The sequence below is a fragment of the Citrus clementina genome, unplaced genomic scaffold (genome assembly GCF_000493195.1).
Source record: "Citrus clementina cultivar Clemenules unplaced genomic scaffold, Citrus_clementina_v1.0 scaffold_4, whole genome shotgun sequence".
Lineage (NCBI taxonomy): Eukaryota > Viridiplantae > Streptophyta > Magnoliopsida > Sapindales > Rutaceae > Citrus > Citrus x clementina.
Window position 1 is genome coordinate 18,761,525 of NW_006262274.1, and position 25,917 is coordinate 18,787,441.

At 38.4% G+C, this 25,917-nt stretch overlaps 2 protein-coding genes and 1 non-coding gene across 3 annotated transcripts; 2 read left to right on the plus strand and 1 right to left on the minus strand.

Annotated features, from left to right (window-relative positions):
- The first annotated feature begins 302 nt into the window (after positions 1 to 302).
- Positions 303 to 19,942, plus strand: LOC18043453 (sacsin). Its single transcript, XM_006437506.2, has 13 exons — positions 303 to 864; positions 1,025 to 1,751; positions 1,861 to 7,838; positions 8,452 to 9,953; positions 10,324 to 10,587; positions 10,759 to 10,979; positions 12,084 to 12,355; positions 12,734 to 15,773; positions 15,856 to 15,988; positions 16,818 to 17,338; positions 17,434 to 18,339; positions 18,580 to 18,762; positions 19,185 to 19,942. The coding sequence occupies exons 1-13, from the start codon at positions 521 to 523 to the stop codon at positions 19,380 to 19,382; spliced, it is 14,289 nt and encodes a 4,762-aa protein (XP_006437569.1). The 5' UTR covers positions 303 to 520; the 3' UTR covers positions 19,383 to 19,942.
- A 237-nt stretch (positions 19,943 to 20,179) lies between these two features.
- TRNAA-AGC lies at positions 20,180 to 20,252 on the minus strand. Its single transcript has one exon. It is a non-coding gene; the product is annotated as a tRNA-Ala (tRNA).
- A 186-nt stretch (positions 20,253 to 20,438) lies between these two features.
- LOC18043454 (photosystem II stability/assembly factor HCF136, chloroplastic) lies at positions 20,439 to 25,436 on the plus strand. Its single transcript, XM_006437508.2, has 8 exons — positions 20,439 to 20,871; positions 21,046 to 21,281; positions 21,480 to 21,610; positions 21,864 to 21,996; positions 22,786 to 22,908; positions 23,877 to 23,951; positions 24,728 to 24,843; positions 25,351 to 25,436. Exons 1-8 carry the CDS (start codon positions 20,505 to 20,507, stop codon positions 25,415 to 25,417), a joined length of 1,248 nt encoding a protein of 415 aa, XP_006437571.1. The 5' UTR covers positions 20,439 to 20,504; the 3' UTR covers positions 25,418 to 25,436.
- The last annotated feature ends 481 nt before the right edge of the window (positions 25,437 to 25,917 follow it).

Consider the following 25,917-nt stretch of genomic DNA (forward strand, 5'->3'; position numbering starts at 1 on the left):
GTAAATTCCAGTCTGAAAGGCATAGTAGATTTGTGCCACGTATAATGGTCGGTGGCTTAAATGGGTTGGGTAGTTGATGGGCTGAATGGGATGACATCCGGGCCGTCAAATGGGCATTGATCAGACCATAACTTTCAGGACCGAGCTTCATTGAAGGGCATTTTAGTAACCGAGAAAACAAATTGGACTAAAATATGAAGAAATGAAAACAGGGGGTTAGATCTGCGTGTTCGTCAAGTTTCCTCTTCTTAGCCAAATTTTTTCTTTCTTCTTCTTTGATTCATCTCTCTGTTGGGCTTTCTTAATCAGCCCAAATTTTGAGATGTGAAAATTCACAGTTTTACAACGAGTTCAGTTAGGATGAATGAACGAATGAATGAATTCAAGCCTTCATGAAGTTGTTTGTTTGTTTGCTGTGTCAATTATTCCTCAAAGGTGTTAGAGATGATGAGTTTAAACTGTAAACAGATCATTTGTTTCTTTCTTATGGTCTAATAATAACAATTATAAAGAATTCAAAATGGAGTCTTCGTCTTCGTCTCCTATATTTCTAGAAGACTTTGGTCAGAAAGTGGACCTGACTCGGAGGATCCGGGAAGTGTTGTTGAACTATCCGGAAGGCACAACTGTACTCAAGGAACTCATTCAGAACGCCGATGATGCCGGCGCCACACTTGTCCGCTTCTGCCTGGACCGCAGGGTCCACGCTTCTGATTCTCTCTTGTCTAGTAGCTTGGCTCAGTGGCAGGGCCCCGCTCTTTTGGCCTTCAACGACGCTGTATTCAGTGAAGAGGATTTTGTCAGTATTTCCAGAATTGGTGGTAGTAGTAAGCATGGCCAGGCTTGGAAGACAGGCCGATTTGGGTAAGGATTATACATTTGCAGTATCATAAGAGAGTTTATTTCATATGAGTAATGTTGAGGATAGAAAACGAATGTGTGATAGGACAGTTAATTTGCAGATTTAGTTAAAATATCTGGTCATTAGAATTGACATACGTGTTGATTGTTTTGATTTTTGTAGGGTTGGTTTCAATTCGGTGTATCATCTAACTGATTTGCCGTCATTTGTGAGTGGGAAGTATGTTGTTCTTTTTGATCCTCAAGGTGTTTACTTACCAAATGTGTCTTCAGCAAATCCTGGGAAGAGAATTGAGTATGTTAGTTCTTCAGCCATCTCACAATATAAAGATCAGTTCTTTCCGTATTGTGCTTTTGGTTGTGACATGAAAACCCCTTTCGCTGGAACTTTATTCCGTTTCCCTTTGAGGAATGCAGATCAGGCTGCAAGGAGTAAGCTCTCAAGGCAAGCCTACGCTGAAGATAATGTTTCTTCCATGTTTGCTCAGCTTTATGAGGAAGGTGTTTTTACACTACTTTTTCTCAAAAGTGTACTGTCTGTTGAAATGTATACCTGGGATGTTGGAGAACCTGAGCCAAGGAAGCTTTATTCGTGCTCTGTCAGCTCAGCAAGTGATGAAACTATATGGCATCGACAAGGACTTCTGCGATTGTCCAAGTTACCCGTTTCCAATGAAAGCCAGATGGATGCCTATTCAGTGGATTTCTTGAATGAGGCAATGACTGGGGACAAAATTGAAAAGAAAATCCATACCTTTTATGTTGTACAAACAATGGCATCAGCATCTAGCAGGATTGGTACTTTTGCTGCCTCTGCATCCAAAGATTATGATATTCACCTCCTTCCATGGGCATCAGTTGCGGCTTGCATATCAGATGACACATCTGTTGTAAGTCAATTTCCCTTATATATTTCTTTTGCAACTATTTTCTTTTATTTATTTATTTCCGTTCTTTATCGAACTGAGTATTGTCTTATGGCATGGTGATTTTTAACAGACTGATATTCTGAAGCTTGGACGGGCATTCTGTTTCCTTCCATTGCCAGTAAGGACTGGATTAGCAGTGCAAATTAATGGATACTTTGAGGTCTCCTCAAACCGTCGTGGTATTTGGTATGGAGGTGACATGGACAGAAGTGGAAAAATTCGTTCTATCTGGAACAGGCTCCTTTTAGAAGAGGTTGTGGCCCCTGCTTTTGCAAAATTGCTGGTTGGAGTGCAAGGGTTGCTAGGTCCATCAAATTCTTACTATTCTTTATGGCCTAGTGGTACTTTTGAAGAGCCATGGAATATCTTAGTGGAGCATATATACAGAAACATTGGCAATGCTTCTGTTTTGTATTCAGATGTTGAAGGAGGAAAATGGGTATCACCAGTTGAAGCTTTTCTTTGTGATGAGGAGTTTACTAGAAGAAAGGAACTCTCTGATGCCCTGGTGCAGCTAGAAATGCCTGTTGTTCATTTGCCCAATCACTTGTTCAGCATGTTTTTGAAATGTGCTTGTGGTTTTCAGCAGAAAGTGGTCACTCCTGAAACAGTTCGCTGCTTTCTTCGTAAATGCAAGAATCTTACTACTGTTGGCAGATCTTGCAAGCTTATATTATTGGAATATTGTCTAGAAGACCTTCTAGATGGTGATGTTGGTACACATGCAAAAAACTTGCCTCTGCTTCCATTAGCAAATGGCAGTTTTGGAATGTTTTGTGAAGTGTCTAAAGGGGTTTCGTATTTTGTTTGCAATGAACTAGAATACGGGCTTCTTCAGAAGGTTTCTGATCGAATAATTGATCGGAATGTTCCCCTCAATACACTGAGCAGACTTTCTGCCATTGCGAAGTCTGCAAAAGCAAATCTTATTAATTTCAATATTCACTATTTCCTTCAGTTTTTTCCAAGATTCGTACCTGCTGACTGGAAATACAAAAACAAAGTTTTATGGGATCCTGAGAATTGTGATGGTCATCCTACTTCTTCATGGTTTGTGCTTCTCTGGAAATATCTTCAGAATCAGTGTGAAAAGTTATCACTATTTGGCGATTGGCCCATATTGCCATCAGCATCTGGGCATTTGTATAGAGCTTCAAGACAGTCTAAACTGATTAATACGGAGAAACTTTCTGATGCAATGCAAGAAATCCTTGTGAAGATTGGATGCAAGATACTTGACACCAATTATGGGATCAAACATCCAGACTTGTCTCATTATGTACATGATGCTGATTATGCAGGTGTTTTGGGATCCATCTTTGATACATTCTCTTCAAATGACGCCAGTGAAATAAGTCTTGAAAACTTGAGAACTGAACAGAAGGATGAGCTTCGTAGTTTTCTTCTTGATTCAAAATGGTACATGAGAGACTGTCTTAATGATTCTAACTTAAGAAATTGCAAGAGGTTGCCCATTTATAGAGTTTATGGTGGAGGATCTGCTCAAGCCTTCCAATTTTCTGATCTAGAAAATCCTCGAAAGTATTTACCACCTTTAGATGTCCCAGAAGGTCTTCTGGGAGTTGAATTTATCAGCAGCATATTAGGTATTGAGGAAGATATTTTGTTAGGATACTACGGAATTGAGAGGATGGGTAAGGCTTGTTTTTACCGACGGCAGGTGTTTTGCAGAATCAGAGACTTGCAGCCTGAAATTCGTGACCGAGTCATGCTCTCTGTTTTACAAAGTCTGCCGCAGCTATGTGTTGAAGACACATCTTTCAGAGAATGTGTGAAGAATTTGGAATTTGTCCCAACCACTAGTGGTGTTGTTAAGAGTCCTCAAGTGCTCTATGATCCTCGCAATGAAGAATTGTGTGCTCTACTGGAAGAGTCTGATAGTTTCCCTTGTGGCGCTTTCCAAGAGTCTGGCATTTTGGACATGCTACAGGGTTTGGGCCTTAAAACATCCGTGTCTCCTGAGACAGTCATAGAAAGTGCTCGAAAGGTAGAACGGCTATTGCATGAAGACCCAGAGAGGGCACATTCAAGAGGTAAAGTGCTTCTTTCATACTTAGAAGTAAATGCTATGAAGTGGCTGCCTGATCAATTGAATGATGATCAAGGAACTGTAAACAGAATGTTTTCACGAGCTGCAACTGCATTCAGGCCTCGCAACTTGAAGTCTGATCTTGAAAAATTCTGGAGTGATCTCCGGATGATTTGCTGGTGCCCTGTGTTAGTTTCTGCTCCATTTGAATGTTTACCATGGCCCGTAGTGTCATCCACTGTTGCTCCTCCAAAACTTGTAAGGCTACAAGAAGACCTATGGATTGTTTCAGCAAGCATGCGAATACTTGATGGTGCATGCTCTTCCACTGCATTATCTTATAACCTTGGATGGTTATCCCCACCAGGAGGAAGTGCTATCGCGGCCCAATTACTAGAGCTTGGGAAAAACAATGAGATTGTAAATGATCAAGTGCTCCGCCAGGAATTAGCCTTAGCAATGCCAAAGATATACTCAATACTGATGAGCTTAATCAGTTCAGATGAAATGGATATTGTAAAAGCTGTACTTGAAGGGTGCCGTTGGATCTGGGTGGGAGATGGATTTGCAACGTCAGATGAAGTTGTGCTTGATGGTCCTCTTCATTTGGCTCCTTATATACGTGTTATACCTATTGATTTAGCGGTTTTTAAGGAATTATTTCTGGAGCTTGGCATTAGGGAATTTTTGAAGCCCACTGATTATGCTAATATTTTATGTAGAATGGCCATGAAAAAAGGTTCTTCTCCTCTTGATTTGCAGGAAACAAGGTCCGCCACACTAATAGTTCAGCATCTGGCTGAAGGTCAGTTCCATGAACAAGTTAAGATATATTTACCAGATGTGTCAGGCAGCTTATTCCTTGCCAGTGAACTAGTTTATAATGATGCTCCCTGGTTGCTTGGCTCTGATGATTTTTCTAGCTCATTTAATGATGCATCTACAGTGCACTTGAATGCTAGGAGAGCATCCCAGAAATTTGTCCATGGAAATATATCTAATGAGGTTGCAGAGAAGCTTGGTGTCTGTTCACTTCGTAGGATCTTGCTTGCAGAGAGTGCTGATTCAATGAATTTGAGTTTATCAGGGGCTGCTGAAGCATTTGGACAGCATGAAGCTTTGACAACAAGGCTTAAGCATATACTCGAAATGTATGCAGATGGACCTGGGACACTATTTGAGTTGGTTCAAAATGCTGAGGATGCAGGAGCTTCTGAGGTGGTCTTTCTCTTGGACAAAACTCAATATGGTACCTCTTCTCTTCTTTCTCCTGAAATGGCAGATTGGCAGGGCCCTGCATTGTATAGTTTCAATGACTCTGTTTTCAGTCCACAAGATCTTTTTGCAATCTCGCGTATTGGTCAAGAAAGCAAATTAGAAAAGCCTCTTGCAATTGGAAGATTTGGGTTGGGTTTTAATTGTGTGTATCATTTTACTGATGTTCCCACATTTGTTTCTGGGGAAAACATTGTTATGTTTGATCCTCATGCTTGTAATTTGCCTGGGGTATCTCCTTCCCACCCTGGACTGCGGATTAAATTTGTGGGGAGGAAAATTTTGGAGCAGTTTCCTGATCAATTTTCACCATTCTTACATTTTGGCTGTGACTTGCAGCATTCATTTCCTGGCACCCTCTTCCGTTTCCCTCTAAGAAGTGCTACTCTTGCTTCCCGAAGCCAGATAAAGAAAGAAGGTTATGCACCAGAAGATGTATTGTCTCTTTTTGCTTCTTTTTCTAATGTGGTTTCTGATGCTCTGGTTTTTCTCCGCAATGTGAAGACTATCTCCATTTTTGTCAAGGAAGGAACAGGTTATGAAATGCAACTAGTGCAACGTGTGCACCGGAGATGTATTACTGATCCAGACACAGAATCCAATATGGTGCATAATATATTTAATTTGATTGATGGAAAGCAGCATAAAGAGATGGATAAAGATCAGTTGCTGAAGAAATTGAGTAAATCCATAAATAGAAACCTGCCATATAAATGTCAGCAGATTGTTGTGACAGAGCAAAGTTCATCTGGTGGTGTTTCTCACTATTGGATGACTGGTGAATGTTTAGGTGGTGGGCGAACAAAGAACAATCTTGCAGTTGCTGAAAAGTGCTTTAATTCAATTCCTTGGGCTTCCGTTGCTGCATATATACACTCTGTTGAGGTGGATGGGGAATCAAGTGATGTCCTGAACTCAGAGAATGTTGGCACTTCGGATGTATTTCAAATTTCCTCAGGTTTAATTCGAAAGAGAAAGAATTTTGATGGCCGTGCTTTCTGCTTTTTACCACTGCCAATCAGTACTGGTCTTCCTGCACATGTTAATGCATACTTTGAATTGTCATCTAATCGGAGGGATATCTGGTTTGGAAATGACATGGCTGGTGGAGGGAAAAAACGTTCTGACTGGAATATTTATCTCCTTGAGGCTCTTGTTGCGCCTGCTTATGCTCGCTTGCTTGAAAAAATTGCATCACAGATAGGCCCAGGTGATTTGTATTTTTCGTATTGGCCAACAACAATAGGCTTAGAACCCTGGGCATCATTGGTGCGGAAACTTTACATGTTTATTGCTGATAATAGTCTTTGTGTACTATATACGAAAGCTAGAGGTGGGCAATGGATTTCAACGAAGCAAGCTATTTTTCCTGATTTTGCCTTTTATAAGACACATGAACTACTTGAAGCATTATCAGATGCTGGGCTACCCCTTGTGACTGTTTCCAAGCCAGTGGTAGAGAGATTTATGGATGTTTGCCCCTCTTTACATTTTCTGACACCAACATTGTTAAGGACACTGTTGATTCGGCGAAAGCGTGGATTTAAGGACCGGAGTGCAATGATCTTGGCACTTGAATATTGCTTGTTTGATTGTGTAATTCCTGTTCGGCCTGATTGTTTATATGGTTTACCTCTTTTACCTCTTGCCAATGGTTCATTTACTATGTTTGAGAAGAGTGGGGCTGGTGAAAGGATCTACATTGTGCGTGGGGATGAATATGGTCTTCTCAAGGATTCACTTTCAAATCAGCTTGTGGACTGTGGAATTCCTGAAGAAGTTCATGCGAAACTATGTGACATAGCTCAGAATGGGAAATCAAATATTTCTTTTCTCTCCTGCCCTTTGCTCGAGAAGCTCCTTATAAAATTACTTCCTGTGGAATGGCAATGTGCAAAAAAGATAACTTGGTCCCCTGGTCATCAGGGCCAACCAAGTTTAGAATGGATAAGATTGCTCTGGAGCTATCTTAAATCATCTTGTGAAGACCTTTCAATATTTTCTAAGTGGCCTATTCTTCCTGTTGCAGATAATTATCTCTTTCAGCTGTCTGAAAATTCTTGCGTGATTAAGGATGATGGGTGGAGTGAAAACATGTCTTCTTTGCTGCTGAAAGTAGGTTGTCTATTCTTGAGTCGAAACCTGCAGTTAGAACATCCACAATTGGAAAGATATGTGCAGCCTCCAACAGCTAGTGGTTTATTAAATGCATTTCTAGCAATTGCTGGTACACCTGAGAATGTTGAGGAACTTTTCTGTTGTGCATCAGAAGCAGAGCTGCACGAACTTAGGAGTTTTATTCTTCAGTCAAAATGGTTCTTTGAAGAGGAAATGTGTGACACACAAATTGACATCATTAGACACCTCCCTGTGTTTGAGTCATACAGAAGTAGAAATCTAGTTAGTTTGAGTAAACCGATCAAATGGCTTAAACCTGATGGTGTTTGTGATGATCTTTTGCATGATGATTTTGTACGAACAGAATCACAGAGGGAGAGAATCATTTTGAAAAGGTATTTACAGATTAGAGAGCCATCAAGGATGGAATTCTACAAAGTTTATGTCCTCAACCGCATGTCAGAATTCCTTTCACAACAGGGAGCTCTTTCAGCTATTCTGCATGATGTGAAGCTTCTGATTGAAGAGGACATATCCATCAAATCAACACTTTCAATGGCCTCTTTTGTTTTGGCAGCCAATGGATCTTGGCAAGCACCATCCAGGTTTGTATTTCTGTGTTTCAATCTAAATACTTTCTCGAGATGATGCTAAGCTTGAGGCATTTCGAATTGTTTGTTGACACGGGTAAATCCCTTAGGAAGTGGTTAGGTTTGTGCAAACACATATTAGATGCGAAGGTTGTTAAATTTGATCCTACTCAGAACTTGTTGGAATTGGACAGAGGATTTTAAGATACTGAATGAAAAAATTACTACAAATTATACAGATATATGTTAAGAAATCATAAGATCAAGAGACACGAGCATAACACTGAAGAAGCATGTTAATTTTTATGTGTTAATTTAGCCCATGATGATGAATAACCTCATCTTAAAATAAGGATGTAGCTCTATGGTATATCTGGCGTCCAATCTATATCCTGGTACAATTTTACTCATCCTCACTTTCCCAATCTTCATGCAGTCATTATTTCTGATAAGTGCTGTTGGTCTATTACTTCTACCCAATTTTTTAAATTGGTAATATTTTTACATAGACATAGCTTCTCAGTCTTTTGAATTGGTATTTACCTTTTACTGTCTGCACGACTAAACTTATCTGCATCACAAAAAATATTTGCTAGTATCATTTCCCTCACTATAATAGTTTTTTCAGGCTCTATGATCCTCGTGTCCCTGAGCTACGAAAGTTGCTTCATGGAGAAATGTTCTTTCCTTCTGACCAATTCTCTGATCCTGAAACTTTGGATACATTGGTCAGCCTCGGGCTTAATAGAACTTTGGGTTTTACTGGGTTGCTTGATTGTGCTAGATCGGTGTCGATGTTCCATGATTCTAGGGACTCACAAGCTATAGATTACGGATGGAGATTATTTAAATGTTTGGATACTCTTGCTCCTAAGCTTTCAACTGAAAAGGGAGAAAGCAATGGTGCTGAAGTGCTGAATCCTATGTTTATCCAGAATAATGAGGTTGCTGATGTTCAGTGTGTTGACACTTCAGTGGGAGAAGAGAACCATTCAGAAGGTGATCTGGACTTTGCTTATGTTGTTGACAACTTAATTGATGATAAACCAGGAGAAAACTTTTGGTCTGAAATGAGGGCCATACCTTGGTGTCCTGTGTGTGCTGAACCACCTTTTCTGGGACTACCTTGGTTGAAAAGCAGTAACCAAGTAGCATCTCCATGCTATGTGAGACCTAAATCACAGATGTGGTTGGTGTCTTTCTCTATGCATGTACTAGATGGAGAATGTGGCTCAATGTATCTACAACATAAACTTGGTTGGATGGATGGCATAAGCATAGATGTCTTATCCACACAACTTATTGAGTTATCCAAGTCCTATGGCCAGCTTAAGTTGCATTCTTTGAGGGAAACCGGTATTGATACTGCGCTTCAAAAGGGAATTCCAACTCTTTATTCGAAATTGCAAGAATATATTCGTACTGATGAGTTCGTGGTTCTTAAATCAGCTCTGGATGGTGTTGCTTGGGTTTGGATTGGAGATGAATTTGTGTCTCCGAGTGCTCTTGCGTTTGATTCACCTGTGAAATTTACCCCATATTTGTATGTTGTCCCATCTGAATTATCGGAATTTAGAGAGCTGCTCCTTGAATTAGGCGTGAGACTTAGTTTTGATATTTGGGACTATTTTCGTGTTCTACAACGCCTACAGAATGATGTCGAAGGTGTTCCGCTGTCAACTGATCAGTTAAGTTTCGTCTGTTGCATCCTTGAAGCTGTTTCAGACTGTTTCTTGGACAAACCATTGTTTGAGGCCTGTAATACTCTATTAATTCCAGATTCTTTTGGAATTCTGAGGTTTGCTCGGGATCTTGTGTATAATGATGCACCATGGATAGAAGACAATCTTGTTGGGAAACATTTTATTCATCCATCTATCAGCAATGATTTGGCAGACAGGTTGGGGGTAAAATCAATTCGATGTCTCTCTTTGGTAGATGAAGACATGACTAAAGATCTCCCATGTATGGACTTTGCTAGAATAAGTGAGCTTCTGGCATGTTATGGGAGCAATGATTTCTTGTTGTTCGACCTTCTAGAGTTGGCAGATTGCTGTAAAGCTAAGAAGCTACACCTTTATTTTGACAAGAGGGACCATCCTCGACAGTCTTTGCTACAGCATAATTTAGGTAATCAATTTAATTCTATATGTGTTCTCTTTTTAATTTTGTAGGGTGATGATATAATGTAGGAAGGATCCTTAGGTTAATGGAATACTTATTATCTTCTTGCTGTTCATTTGTTTGGCAATAAAAGTCTAAGCAGTTGTTAGTATTAGAGGGGCAGTGGTGAATGCTTTGTGGTAAAAAATGGTCAGTAGACCAAAAGGAAAAAAAACTACACAAATTATGGGTGGAAAATCTTTAATTAATTCTGCACTCTGTAAATTGTATATAATTATATGTTCTTTGTCACATTGGAGGTATGTGACAACACTATATCTACAACGTTTCCCTGGTTTATTATTCTGAATGCTGCACTTAATTGTGGCTGGAACAGGTGAATTTCAAGGTCCTGCCTTAGTTGCCGTTCTGGAGGGGGCCATCTTGAGTCGGGAGGAAATTAGTAGTCTCCAACTTTTACCCCCTTGGAGACTTCGGGGTGATATTCTTAACTACGGCTTGGGATTGCTTAGTTGTTATTTCATATGTGATTTCCTGTCTATAGTTTCTGGTGGATACTATTACATGTTTGATCCACGTGGCTTGGCACTGGCTATATCTTCTAGTCATAGTCCTTCGGCAAAGGAGTTCTCTCTGTTAGGTATTTCATTCACGCATCTTCATTGGATATTGGATTTCTCTAATGTGCTCATACTTATTGCTTTTTCTGGAAAATTCTTTTGTACCTCATTTTAGGCAATTCCATTTAAACTGCTTTTTCTTATAGAGCTCTGTATTGGATTATTTCCATTTTTTCCTTCTGTGATCGCAGGTACTAATTTGACAGAGCGGTTTCGTGATCAATTTAATCCAATGCTGATTGATGAAAATATGCCCTGGTCATCTTTAGATTCGACTGTTATCCGCATGCCTCTATCATCAGAGTGCTTGAAGGATGGACTTGAGTTGGGGTTGAAGAGAGTAAAGCAAATAGTTGAGAGATATTTAGAGCATGCATCTAGATCTCTTATTTTTCTGAAGTCAGTTCTGCAGGTATGTTTAGAGCACGTTACTCTAATTGCATGATTTGCTCTGTTACGTTTTCTCGTGCCTATTCACATGCTAGAGTCGTATAGCATGAAATGTTTTGTCTCATTTAGATCTATATGTATATTGTCATGTCATAAGAAAAGATAAAATTTCATTTGACATTTATCTTGGTTTTTAAATAGCGAATGTGCGTGTGTGTTCACATGTGTGTTTGTGTGATTGTTTGGGATCTTTTTTTGATGTTGTTACCTATATTTGTTTTAAGCACTGATTGGTTAATGCATTGCATTGTTGTAGAATACAGTATATAAGTAGACAGATATGATATGATAATTGCATAATCACGAACAGCCTTCAGTTAAGAATTTTGTCTACTGCTATTATCAATCTCAAATTTTGCACACAAATATTGTTGTCCCCTTAATATGTGTGCCCTTGGGGCATACATATATTCAGTCATACATACACACATAAGTACAAAGTCTATTCAATTCCCATCTGTATTACATTGGAGTATATAAACACTTTTAACTAAGACAAAATTTATTGGCTTCTTGTTAATCCAATTTATTTATAAATTGATTTTGCATCAATTTAGTAATTGATTTTGTTATTGTACAGAAGTTGTCATTCTAGTAACTGGAACATTTATGAGCTGCCTTATCTTTACCATCAGTAAAACTTCCACAGAAAAGAATGATTATGCGTTGTCCATGTCAATAAATTTTTTAGGTTTTGATGTTAGTAAATAGTGCATGAAAGTGGCGCATATATATGCTAACCTTACTAACATTAACTTCGGCCTTCTCTTTAGTGAATAATACCCCCAATTCATGAATGTGAAACTTGTAAGTTTTTTTTGAAGCAGCAATCAAATTCAAATCCACATTATGCTGACTTTACTCATCGTTTCTTTAAATGATTTTTATTTTTAACAAGAAAAATCTCCCCTTTAGCCTTAATAAACCTGCTCTGTTTGCAGGTTCTAAATCATATAGTTGTTTAGATGTCATGGAAATCAAGTTTATTTTCTATAAAGCTGTAACTGCCATGTTGCTCTATAAATTTTGTCTCATGAGTTTTTTGGAAATATATAATTGCTTTCAGGTATCATTTTCAACATGGGAAGAAGGCACTGATGAGCCTTGCCAGGATTACCTGGTATGCGTTGATCCATCATCTGCTGTGATGAGGAATCCGTTTTCAGAGAAGAAATGGAGGAAGTTTCAAATATCAAGGCTATTTAGTAGTTCAAATGCTGCTATTAAGTTGCATATAGTAGATGTGAACCTGCTCCAAGGAGGAACTAGATTTGTTGACAAATGGCTTGTTGCACTTAGCCTAGGTTCTGGGCAAACAAGAAATATGGCTCTTGATAGGTATGTTGGAAGCAAAAAGTTATTTTGACATCCTTCTCTGTCTGTGGATTTATACAGCGAAACATGCTTTTTTTAAATGTTATGTTTTCTCAAGAACTTGTTGATTTTGTTTGAAACTAAGGTGATCTTTGACTCTGTAGCTTATCTTATAATTGTTATTTTTGAAAATGATTATTTTTCTATCTGCGGAAAAGGAAAAATTCAACCGTCCATGAACTTATTTTCCTATAGACAGCCAGAAATTTGACAAAATCTATATAGTTACCTCCCGTTTTTGTTTTCGATACAAACAGAAAAGCATCTGGAACATTATGTGAAAGGGTGTCTCTCATGGCATCTTTTTACTTATATATTACATTTTTTTCCCTCTTTTTGCAGACGATATCTAGCTTATAACTTGACACCTGTAGCTGGAGTCGCTGCACATATATCCCGGGATGGTCTTCCCACTGATGCTCATGAATCAAATTCAATTATGTCTCCTCTTCCTTTGTCTGGTGATACAAATTTACCAGTGACTGTACTAGGATGTTTCCTTGTGCAGCACAATGGTGGTCGCTGTCTCTTTAAACACCAGGACGGAAGAGATTTGTTAGAGGGATGGCCAGAAACCGGAGATCATCTGATTGAAGCTTGGAACAGAGAACTGATGAGTTGTGTTCGTAATGCCTACATTGAAATGGTGGTGGAAATTCAGAAGTTACAAAGAGAACCTTCAAGTTCTTCTATTGAGTCAAGTGCAGGTCGTGCAATTCCCTTGTCTTTAAAGGTTTATGGGGATCAAATTTATTCCTTCTGGCCAAAATCTATTTGTCAGGCTCTTATTAGTCAACCTGAAGATGGTAACTTGATACCAGTTAAAGTGCTTAAGGCAGACTGGGAATGCCTTATTGAACAAGTGGTAAGACCTTTCTACACTCGCCTCGTTGATCTTCCAGTATGGCAGCTGTACTCAGGAAACTTTGTCAAGGCTGAGGAAGGTATGTTTCTGTCTCAACCTGGGAATGGGGTGGGTGGTAATCTGCTTCCTGCTACTGTTTGTAGTTTTGTGAAGGAACACTATCAGGTGTTTTCTGTACCATGGGAATTGGTGACTGAAATTAAAGCCGTGGGGGTTAGAGTTCGAGAAATTAAACCTAAAATGGTCCGGGATCTTCTAAGGGTCACCTCAACATCTATTGTTCTCCGATCAGTTGATACTTATGTAGATGTTCTAGAGTACTGCTTGTCTGACATTCAATTCCTAGAATCATCTAGCTATAGTGGAGATGATGCATCACTTGACCCTGTTGACTCTAATACTATGGGTGGAGCACATAATGAAGTGAGCAGCAGTTCTGCTTCAGTATCAATCCCTCATGTGCGTAGTTCTCATGGCTCATCTTCCCAGGGTTCAGGTGATGCAATTGACATGGTGACTAGTTTGGGGAGGGCTTTATTTGAGTTTGGTCGCGTAGTGGTTGAAGATATTGGTAGGTCTGGAGGGCCTATACTACAGAGAAACACCATTGCGGGTAGCAGTAGCATAAGCAATAGAAATATAGACCCAAAGCTGTTATCGATAGCTGCTGAGCTCAAAACCTTACCATTTCCAACTGCAACAAATCATCTAGCAAGGTTGGGGGTTACTGAACTCTGGATTGGAGACAAGGAGCACCAGGCACTAATGGTGTCTTTAGCTGCAAAGTTTATCCATCCAAAAGTATTTGATAGAGCAATCTTGGCTGGTATTTTTTCCAGATCTGTCCTACAATCATTGCTGAAATTGAAAAGTTTCTCTATTCACTTATTAGCTAGTCATATGAGGTTGCTTTTTAACAATAACTGGGTGGAACATGTCATGGAATCAAACATGGCTCCATGGTTTTCTTGGGAGAATACAAGTTCTGGTGGGGAAGGGGGTCCGTCTGCTGAGTGGATCAAATTGTTTTGGAGACGTTTCAGTGGGTCATCGGAACACCTCTCTCTCTTTTCTGATTGGCCTCTCATTCCTGCTTTTCTTGGTCGGTCGATTTTATGCCGTGTAAGGGATCGTCATCTGCTCTTCATTCCACCTCCGCTTTCAGATTCAGTTCTTGGCAATGGTGTCACAGATGTGGGAGCAACAGGAAGTGATCCAACTGGATTATCTATGAATCATACTTCTGAATCACTCCAGACTTACATTACGGCTTTTGAAGTAGCCAAAAGGAGGTATCCTTGGTTGTTGTCACTCTTGAACCAGTGCAACATTCCCATTTTTGATACTGCTTTCATGGATTGTGCTGCCTCATGTAATTGTCTCCCTACACCCAGTCAATCATTAGGGCAAGTTATTGCTTCCAAGCTTGTTGCTGCTAAACATGCTGGCTACTTTCCTGAACTTAGTTCCCTTTCAGCTTCAGACCGAGATGAACTTTTCACACTTTTTGCACATGATTTCTCCTCTAATAGTTCTAAATATGGGACAGAAGAACATGAAGTGTTACGTTCTCTGCCTATATATAGAACGGTTGTAGGGTCATGCACACGTTTGAATGGTCAAGAGCAGTGTGTGATTGCTTCAAATTCATTCCTTAAGCCATGTGATGAGCGATGCCTTAATTATTCCTCAGATTCAATTGAATTTGTTTTACTTCGGGCCCTTGGGGTCCTTGAATTGCATGACAAACAGATACTGATAAAGTTTGGGTTGCCTGGATATGAAGGAAAACCAACTTCTGAGCAGGAGGATATATTGATCTATCTGTATACTAATTGGCAAGACCTAGAAGCAGATTCTTCTGTAGTTGATGTTTTGAAGGAGACTAAATTTGTAAGAAATGCTGATGAATTTACCATAGATTTGTACAAACCCAAGGATCTGTACGATCCCTCTGATGCCATATTAACATCTGTCTTTTCTGGTGAGAGGAAGAAATTTCCAGGAGAGAGATTTGGTACAGAGGGTTGGCTTCAAATTTTACGGAAAACAGGCCTTCGAACTTCAACAGAAGCAGACATAATTCTTGAATGTGCCAAAAGGGTTGAGTTTCTTGGAAATGAATGCTTGAAGTCTCAAGGAGATTTTGATGAATTTGAGACTGACTTGATCCACTCACACAACGAAGTTTCAATGGAAATTTGGCTACTGGCTGGTTCTGTTGTTGAGGCTGTGTTCTCAAACTTTGCTATTCTTTATGGAAATAACTTCTGTAATCAATTCGGCAAGATTGCTTGTGTACCTGCTGAACTAGGCTTGCCAAATGTCTATGGTAAGAAAGCTGGCAAGAGGGTTCTTACATCATACAATGAAGCTATTATCTCAAAGGATTGGCCTCTTGCCTGGAGTTGCGCCCCTTTTATTTCCAGACAAAATTTTGTTCCACCTGAATACTCCTGGGGAGCACTCCAGTTGAGGAGCCCTCCAACTTTTTCTACTGTCCTAAAACATTTGCAGGTGGTGATTTAATAGAATATTTTATACTGTCATTCAATAGAATATTTGCAAACAGATGTGAAACTGACTAAATGTGCCTCAGTTAACTGGAAAAAATGGTGGCGAAGACACTCTTTCTCATTGGCCGATCACATCAGGCATGATGACTATTGACGAAGCTTGCTGTGAAATTTTGAAATACCTGGATAAGATTTGGGGTTCCCTTTCCTCTTCAGGTAGCTCTCATGCCTGTCTATAGTTTTTCCCCTAATGAATTTATTTCCCCGCCCTCCTCCTATTTTTGACTTTGTTGAAAAACTCATCCAAGACATTTCTGTTTGGCCTTCAGAGAATTAACAAGTATTAAATGTTTAGTATTGGTTTTAGGAAAACACTTGGTATCTAGACACTGATGCTGAAACTTATTCGCTTTTACTTGAGTTTATTTCCTTATTATTATTATTATTATTTCGAATGAATCCTGTTATTATACAAGCAATGCAGTGTGTTTATTAAGTCTGTATTTAAATCCTGCTTCTCCCGCTTTTGGGTACTTAATAGGAGTATAATAGCTGAAGCTGCTAGTTGGGGAGCTCAACCGTAGTACGCATAGCGATACTGAACATTATACTTAAAATGTGAATAACTTTATTGTTCCCTCTCACCTGCAGGCCAAATGAACAATTAAATTAGATGAGCCTGGCATGTGTATTAGGAACTCAATCAAACATAGACCTAAAAGACTTTTGGGTATGATATCATGCTAGACATGTCACACATCCAATCCAAAAACTTTAGCTATTCGGTGGAGCACCAAATATACACTTGCCATGTCTAACCATTATTTCTGTTTGGAGATACTCTCTTATTTGTAATTTCTTTGGCTGTTTTTGGGGCTAATGGACATCTTGTTCACCTTTTGTAAATTTCTATATCTTCAATCTACTCAACTTTTTTCTCCAAATTAATGTTGAACTCTTCAACTCTCCTAACTTGTTAGGTTACTACTCTTTGATAATTTGTTGGAAGTACTTACTTTGCATAGTTATTATTACTTTGACGCAGATTTAACAGAGCTGCGAAGAGTGGCTTTTTTGCCTGTTGCAAATGGGACACGATTAGTGACTGCAAACCGTCTTTTTGTGCGCTTGTCAGTTAATCTATCACCGTTTGCCTTTGAACTTCCTACTATATATCTTCCTTTTGTAAAGATTCTCAAAGATTTGGGACTTCAGGACATGCTATCAGTTGCTTCTGCGAAGGATCTACTCCTGAATCTCCAGAAAGCATCTGGGTATCAGCGTCTAAACCCAAATGAACTTCGTGCTGTGTTGGAAATTTTGCATTTTGTCTGTGACGGGACTGAGGCAAACATGTCTGGTGGGTTTGATTTGGAATCAGACACAATTATCCCAGATGACGGATGCAGACTTGTTCATGCAAAATTATGTGTGTGCATTGATTCTTATGGTTCTCGTTATTTGAAATGTATTGAAACCTCCAGATTAAGATTTGTCCACCCAGATCTTCCAGAGAGACTATGTGTAGTCTTGGGCATCAAAAAGCTATCTGATGTTGTCATAGAGGTAGATTAATCTTCCTTAACTTCCACACTTAGAACTTCTATTAGATGTTATTGGTAATGGACTTTTATGTTTATTTGGCAAAATATGTGCTGCAGGAACTTAATCATGAAGGGCATATACGGAATTTAGACCATATTGGATCTGTCTCGCTTGCAGATATCAAAGAGAAGTTGTTAAGCAGATCGTTTCAGGATGCTGTATGGAGTCTTTTGAATAGCTTAGCCACTTATGTTCCTACAATTAATAATTTAACTTTTGGTTCCATACAGAGTTCACTACAAACTGTTGCCAAGAAATTGCAGTTTGTTAAGTGTCTTCATACTCGGTTTTTGCTCCTTCCTAAAGCTATAGATATAACTCTTGCTGCTAGGGATTCCCTTATTCCAGTCTGTGATGATGGTTTTGAACATCAAAGGCTTTACTTTCTCAACCGTTCAGAGACCCATATTTTAGTTGCTGAACCTCCAGGCTATATATCTGTCCTTGATGTTATTGCAATTGTTGTGAGTCAAGTTTTAGGCTCTCCCATTCCCTTGCCTGTAGGATCCTTGTTTTTCTGTCCTGAAGGCTCTGATACTGTAATTCTTGATATGTTGAAACTTTCTACTTGCAAAAGGGATTTTGAAGCTGTGAGTAATGGCTTGGTTGGCAAAGAAATACTCTCAAAAGATGCTCTTCGAGTGCAATTTCATCCATTAAGGCCATTTTACAGGGGAGAGATAGTTGCATTCCGCATTCAAAATGGAGAGAAATTAAAATATGGTAGAGTTCCAGAGGATGTCAGACCTTCAGCTGGTCAAGCACTCTATAGATTAAAGGTGGAAACCGCAGCAGGAGTGACCGAGTCTATTCTTTCTTCACAAGTTTTCTCATTCAGAAGCATGTTGGCTGATGAGGCTTCCACATCAACCATACCAGAGGATATTGATGAAGTAGCTGATAACATATCTCATGATGAGTTGCCAGAGACTTCTAGAAGACGAAAAAATAAAACTTCTCAGGTTCGGGCCTCTCACTTGTTTAGATAATTGATCTATTTATCATGGCTGCTGTAGAAATGCAATAACGATCTAATTTCTCTCTTGACCTCTTGGCCAGTCATAAACTTGTGATATCCTGCTACATTGTGTATTTCTACCTAAATCTATGGCTCTTTCTAAAGCCATCACGATTTTTTAAGGCAATTGGACTATCCTCTTTCATATTCAAGCATTTAACTGAGAAACCTTACTTCTTGACAGCCGCAGCTCAGTAAAGAGCTACAGTATGGACGAGTATCAGCTGCAGAACTGGTTCAGGCAGTTCATGAGATGCTTTCTGCAGCTGGAGTCAGTATGGGTGTGGAGACACAGTCTTTACTGCAGAAGACCATTACCCTACAAGAACAATTGGAAGTGTCCCAGGCTGCACTTTTGCTTGAGCAGGTATATCTCTTGCATATCTGAAATAGGAAGGGGTTATTCAAACACACAGAATTAGTTTTCGTACCATTTTCTGGACACCCCAACTAATGAAATTTGAAAATCAAGTTTTTGTTCTATACACCCATTAAAATGTTATGTATACCCCTGATAAACTGAGGCTTGTTAATTAATTCGGCACTTTAGTTTGTTCAGCCAGACTCAATGGAACACTTATTGGGCTCATTATGTCATAATGAAATATTTTTGTTCGGTTTGATGTGACTTAGCTATTTTTTTACTAACATCATTGAAAAAATAGTGTAATTATTTGTTTATTAATGATGTGCCATTGATATTGCCCATTTATATACAACCTGACTGTTACAATTTTGTGTCGGATTGTTTCCAATGACAAATTCTCAATATTATGGGTATAATTGCAGGAGAGGGGTGACATGGCCGCAAAAGAAGCTGATACAGCAAAATCAGCATGGATGTGTCGGGTCTGTTTGAGCAATGAAGTTGATATAACGATCGTTCCTTGTGGTCATGTACTTTGTCGTAGATGCTCCTCTGCTGTTTCCAGGTGCCCATTCTGTAGGCTTCAGGTTACGAAAACCATACGAATTTTCAGGCCATAAGAAATTGTTTCAGGCAATATGATGAGTTTTATTGTTTCATCTATATTGTGTTTCTCCATGTTTCTGTGTACGAAGAAAAAAAAAGGTGTAGTTGTTATGTACAGCCCTTTTTGCCCCCATATTTTTGGGTTATGGGTTAAAAAAGAAAGAAAATTGAGGAAAAAGAACCTAGGAAATTGAAGAATGTTCAATTTCTGGGATTTATACCGGTCATAGAGTGAAGTTGAGGTGAACATTTCCTTTTTAGTGTTGCGTGATCTTATATAGGGATGACTTTACTGGCATAATTTTGTTCTTCTTTCACATCGGCGCTTCGTGTGCACATGGTTTTGTGTGCTCATGTACAAATGGAAATGTAAATTGATAGTGATGATATTCTTAACGTCGAGTTCAATCCATGTTGCTTGTGCTATATGAGGAGCTTCTCTTCTTTCTTGTTTAATTAATTTAACAATGACTGTGAACCAGTTCCTCTGTAATCCTAGTATTGTTAGAAGATTTTACATTTCCAGTCCATGTGAAAAGAACTTAGGCTCGTTACAACTATTACTAGTCTGAAATTGATTTTACCAGTCAATAGATTCGAAGCTTGTTTGAATCATCAAATGCATTGGTGACTGATTAGTCAATCAAAAGCGATATGAGGAAAAATTGAGAAAAATGAATGAGAGTCAAAAGAGTGTTTAACAAAGAGAAACTCTACTCATCTAGAATGAGATTCTTGAGAATATTCCAAATGTTGGTGCACGGGCATTGGGCATCGCAATGCAAAATTACAAAAAGGAAAAATTGAACTTTGGAGATGCGGGGTATCGATCCCCGTACCTCTCGCATGCTAAGCGAGCGCTCTACCATCTGAGCTACATCCCCGGGTGTGAACTGGCTCTCAATAAAGTTTAGATCACTATTTATTAGTTAATTTTGGCGGGAGGAATGTAATAAAAAAAGAATAATCTATGGCTAAAATAATCCAAATGAGAATCGAGACGCTTGAAACTGCCCGCGTAGCCGTTGATGACCACCAATAGTAAAAGTGTAAAACACCATTCGGATAAGAAAAAGAAAAGCAAAGGCATTCTTCGCAGAGTCGGTCACTGAGAGAGAACAAAAGGGAGTATTGCAATGGGCAGCAGTCTACGACCGAGCGAACCGATAATGTTAGTAAAGCCATCGTTGAGCTCACTTTTCGCTCCTCGCCTTAGCCGTGCAAACGCACAGGCACAGCAGCCTCGTTTCATTTCTACTTCTAGAGCTTGTTCTCTTCCCAGTAGTGATTCTTCTTCGTCTTCATCGTCTCTCAGTCGCAGACAATTCGTATCACAAACAGCCACGTTATCGCTATCAATCTCCCTAGCCGCAACTACTGGTCTCTACGAACAGCCCGCAAAGTCAGAAGAAGCACTCTCCGCGTGGGAGAGAGTGTACATTCCTGTTGATCCCGGTGTTGTGCTCCTCGACATCGCTTTCGTCCCCGATGACTTGAACCACGGTACTCCTAACTGGCTAACTTTTCTTTTTTATTTTTTTTATTTTTTATTAACTTAATATTTCAAATTTGATCCGTTGAGCAATTGGACACGTGCTGCAATTCTGTAGCAAATGTTTTATACGTTTGACATTTTTTGTTTAAATGTAGTTTGATGTTTGATTGGCATGATGATAGGCTTTCTCCTGGGAACCAGGCAAACTCTCTTGGAGACCAAAGATGGTGGTAAAACTTGGGCTCCACGTTCCATACCATCAGCTGAGGAGGAAGATTTCAACTATAGATTTAATTCCATTAGTTTCAAGGGCAAGGAAGGATGGATTGTTGGCAAACCTGCAATTTTGTTGCATACTTCTGATGCTGGAGAAAGCTGGGAAAGGATACCATTAAGTTCTCAACTTCCTGGAGATATGGTAAGCTTCAGAGACGTTGATTATTGATGATTTTAGTATGTTATACCACCCTCAGTGACAGTTTTCTTATCAACATTTGTTCAACTTCTGGGAGAGTGTACTGTACTGCTTCTGTTTGTTAATTTGGGAGCACTGTCTGGTGTTGTATTTGATGTAATGCCATGGATAGGCAAATTCTGACTAGGTGATCATCTGCAGGTTTACATAAAGGCCACCGGAGAAAAGAGTGCTGAGATGGTGACCGATGAAGGTGCAATATATATTACATCGAATAGAGGCTATAACTGGAGAGCAGCTGTTCAAGAGACTGTTTCTGCAACTCTTAACAGGTAAATTTCTTCTTAAAGATCTAGTCTTATTGATGCTCTTTAATGAAGGAATCTATTGGTGGACTGTGCAGTAGAAAATAGTTAAATCCTACTGATGAAGAAGTTTATGGTTTACAAAATTCATTCTAATTATTTATTGTTGGCTAACTTTTGTCTGGCATTTAGAAAATGTTGTTGCACTGCATTTTATTTGAAATTACAGCTCATCATTTCAAACAAGCAAGAGATTGACACAGCTTCATTGTTTCTGCAGAACAGTTTCTAGTGGTATTAGTGGCGCAAGCTACTACACAGGAACTTTTAATACTGTTAATCGCTCTCCAGATGGAAGCTATGTTGCTGTATCAAGCCGTGGTAACTTCTATCTTACTTGGCAGCCAGGCCAGGTTTGTTTCTTTAGATGCCATGTGAGCTTACCACATAAAATATATTATGCTGCACTGACAGGTTTCACGGAATTTGCTTGTCTTATAAACTCCTTAGTATAGATGCATAGAGACAAATCCTTTACCACACATTAACGAAATGATGATTGGTGGGATAATGATACATCTGCAACCCCCTATTTACTGCAAGCGTATCTTAACAAAGAATCCTTATAAATTAAAATGTTTGCGGACCTTAAACATTTCTCATATTAACTAACCCATTGGCACTACAAAATATGGTTTACTTAGAAGTAAATATTGTTAAGATAGAACATACTGTTTGGTTACGGTATAATCTATTCGGAATGTGGAGTATTGACTTTAGAAACTGAGTTTACCAAGTTACTATCAGCGCATCGTACTACAGATTTTTCTCTCAAGTTACGATCACTTTTTTCTTTTTATTCTTATAATATTGAAGTACCGTGCTATTATTTCTTACTACTTCAAATGTCCTTAATCGAATTATACCATAAAAAGTTCATAGCATTATTAGAATGTACTGTGTGAAGAGGTTGTTGAGTCCTACATTAGAAAAATATTGAAGAAATAGTGAATTTAGATACATGATGGTCTAAATTTTTGTTCACTTGATGAATGTCACTTTCTTCTATCTCTAATCTTTCGTTGAGAGCTAGATCATGGTAAAACCTCCTCTTATATTATCTCATCATTGAATCTGCGTCACCATCTCTCCATTTCTTCTATTCATGTGATTACCTTTGTTCTTTTATTTTAATCTTGTAGGCTTTTTGGCAACCACATAATAGGGCAGTTGCAAGAAGAATCCAGAACATGGGATGGAGAGCTGATGGAGGTCTTTGGCTTCTTGTTCGGGGAGGGGGACTTTTTCTCAGCAAGGGCACAGGGGTAAGTACTTGTGAGGGTTATTCTTTGTTAAATGTATTTATATTTGATAATTATTGTGAAAAAATCTTGATAATGTTCATGTGGTAATTTTGATTTTCTTACATACATGGAGCCTAAAGTCTAAGGACATCATGTGTGCATTTACTTAGATTTTTAGATTAGCATTGGAGATAGGTTTTTGGATTAGAAAGTGTTCCGAAAATAAGAAAACATTCGCTAATTAAGCCCCGGGGGGAGGGAGGGAAGGAAAACAAAAACAAAAACAACAACAACAGCAATTGGGGACATACACAATACTGTTACTGTTACTTCCCATTTGCACTGGTAAAAGCAAGATATACATGAATTAACCTTTATGGTCTAATGCAGAAGGGAGAAACATCAAAAGCAAAAAAGAATTGAACATCTCCCAATAGATTTTGTTGAACACTTTTTATATTCTTTTTCTTAGGTGACATTGTTTAGTGTTTACCTGGCAATGTTAATGTGGTAGATTTTCTATTATTTGGAAAACATACCATCACTATGTCCAACTAATGAAATCTGGCTTGATCATCGTTTTTCTCTTTAATTGTACTTCTTAAAGTGAGGGCATTCAACCTCAGTTGATACTCTACTGAGACAAAGATTATTTTTTTGGAGAACTCACTCATGTCTTGACACTGAGGTAGCACAAATTTACCATAATCTAGAAGATTTAAGTTGGCCTCTCCTGTTTCAGTGTACACTGAAAGGTTTTTCACTGTGTGGTTTAAAGTGGATTTTCTGTGGATGGGTATGATACTGTGTTGCATTGTTAGTCAATCAAAAAGTTATAAATTTCTTCTGTGTGTACTGTTGTTGTATATTTTCTTGTTTGTTAGTTTTCTTTGTATCCTTGTGTATGTTTCTTGTCATTGATATCAACTTCACATTTCTGTTCATCCCTTTACTTATTGTTGAACCACTATTGGTGTTTGATATTATAGATTACAGAGGAGTTTGAAGAAGTTCCGGTACAAAGTCGGGGTTTTGGTATTCTTGATGTTGGATACCGTTCACAGGTAATGCCTTCGTAATTGAATTGTAGTAATATGAACCTTGTTTGTATCCTTGTTGAGTAACATGCTTTACCTACTTTCATGTTGCATGTCGGCTCAAGTATGCATTTAGGATATGTTTCTCTTCTCATCCTAAATGCATTCTTAGTTCTCAGCTTCTGGTTCTTTTATCAGGGGAAAACTCAATTGGCACCCAATGATGCAATTACGATCACTTGTATTTTAAAGAGTTTAATCCTAATAGGATTTGTTTCTCATCCTAGCTTTCAGAAAGAATTGTTGGTACTTATGGTTTGTATCAATCTTTTGGCTGCATCACTGGATCAGTTAACTGATTTGGCTAAAATTTTCTTTTATTTTAGTTGAATTGAAAGAGTCATGATGCGCTAATTAAAAATTTTCAATAAAATACTATAAAAATAGGGATATTTGCATCCTCCAGTCGTTACAAGTCGATAGAAAATGAAGACGCAAAATTTAAGGAGGGAAAAACCTAATGTTGTGAGAGAAAAAGAAGAATAGAAATCACAGAAGGGTAAAAGTAAAAGTTAAAAGAAAAAGAAAAAGAGGTGAAGTCAGAAAATATACTCTTAATCAACATTTGAAGAGCATCAAAATTTTCATCGGTATTTCCTGAAGAGAAGCTCCCGTCGCCCATATACCAATTTATCAAATCATGTTAAATGCAAAATTTTCTTACATTGTCATAGTGTAATACAAATATAGACCTTACTGATTTACTGAATCCTAGCTTTTTATGAATTGCTTCCATCATGTAGGATGAGGCTTGGGCAGCAGGTGGCAGTGGAGTTCTCTTAAAAACCACCAATGGTGGTAAGACATGGATCCGAGAGAAAGCAGCAGACAACATTGCCGCAAACCTTTACTCGGTGAAGTGAGTATTTTTTAACTGAATTAACACATCTCCAACTATGAAATGTGATTCTTCTAGAGCGTTTTCTCCTTCACTTATTTTGCCTTCTTGTGGATCTCATTATTTTACCGTTATTGTTCAAAAGTTCAAAATTCAGACAAAATATGAAGTAATATGATGGTAAGTCATGTCATATTTTTGTTGTTCCTCCATTGCCCTGGCACCAAATGGGAGTATAAATAGCCTATGATTAAGTTTCAATTTGGTTAGTGATTAAGTTTCAATTTGGTTATGTCACTTGGTCTCAGTTGGTTTGTAAAAAGCCTCAACGAAATGTTGGTCACGCATAGGATCGACAGTTAGCCACGAGAAAATTGGAAATAAAGAGAGGATCTTCACGTCCAGAAACTATTCCTAGTCAATTTAGAACATTAAGCTACCAGCTAACTTATCAAATGTTTTACTTATTTCAACCTTAAATTTAGATGCATTTACGAGCTATTGATATTATTATTCTTTCTTGTACAGGTTCATCAATGAAAAGAAGGGGTTCGTATTGGGGAACGATGGAGTCTTGCTTCAATATCTAGGATAGATTGAAATTTGTACATACGGTAATTATTTAAATTTGATTTTTGACTTTCCTTGACATAATTTTTCATTGTCTAACAATGGGTGTCCTGAAATAATTGCTTCACTTTCATCATATCATGATGCAATTTTGTATAGGTATTTATATCTTCATGTGGTAAAGAGGGACCAAAATGCCGTTGATATGATATTTGTACCGGGCTTGTAACTACTAAATTTATATTTACTTATTCGTGACTATAAGCATTTTGTTTCAACGGGGACGTTGATCATTTGCAAAAGTTTGCAACTAGACACAACAGTTCATGTTCGGTGATCGAAGTAAAATATTGTGCAAATATAGAAATGAAATTACTGTAAAATGATGGAGTCTTGCTTCAATATTTAGGATAGATTGAAATTTGTACGTGCAGTAACTATTTGAATTAGATTTTCTATTTCCTTGACATAATTTTACATTGTCCAACAATCGGAGCCCTGGAATAATTGCTTCACTTTCATCTT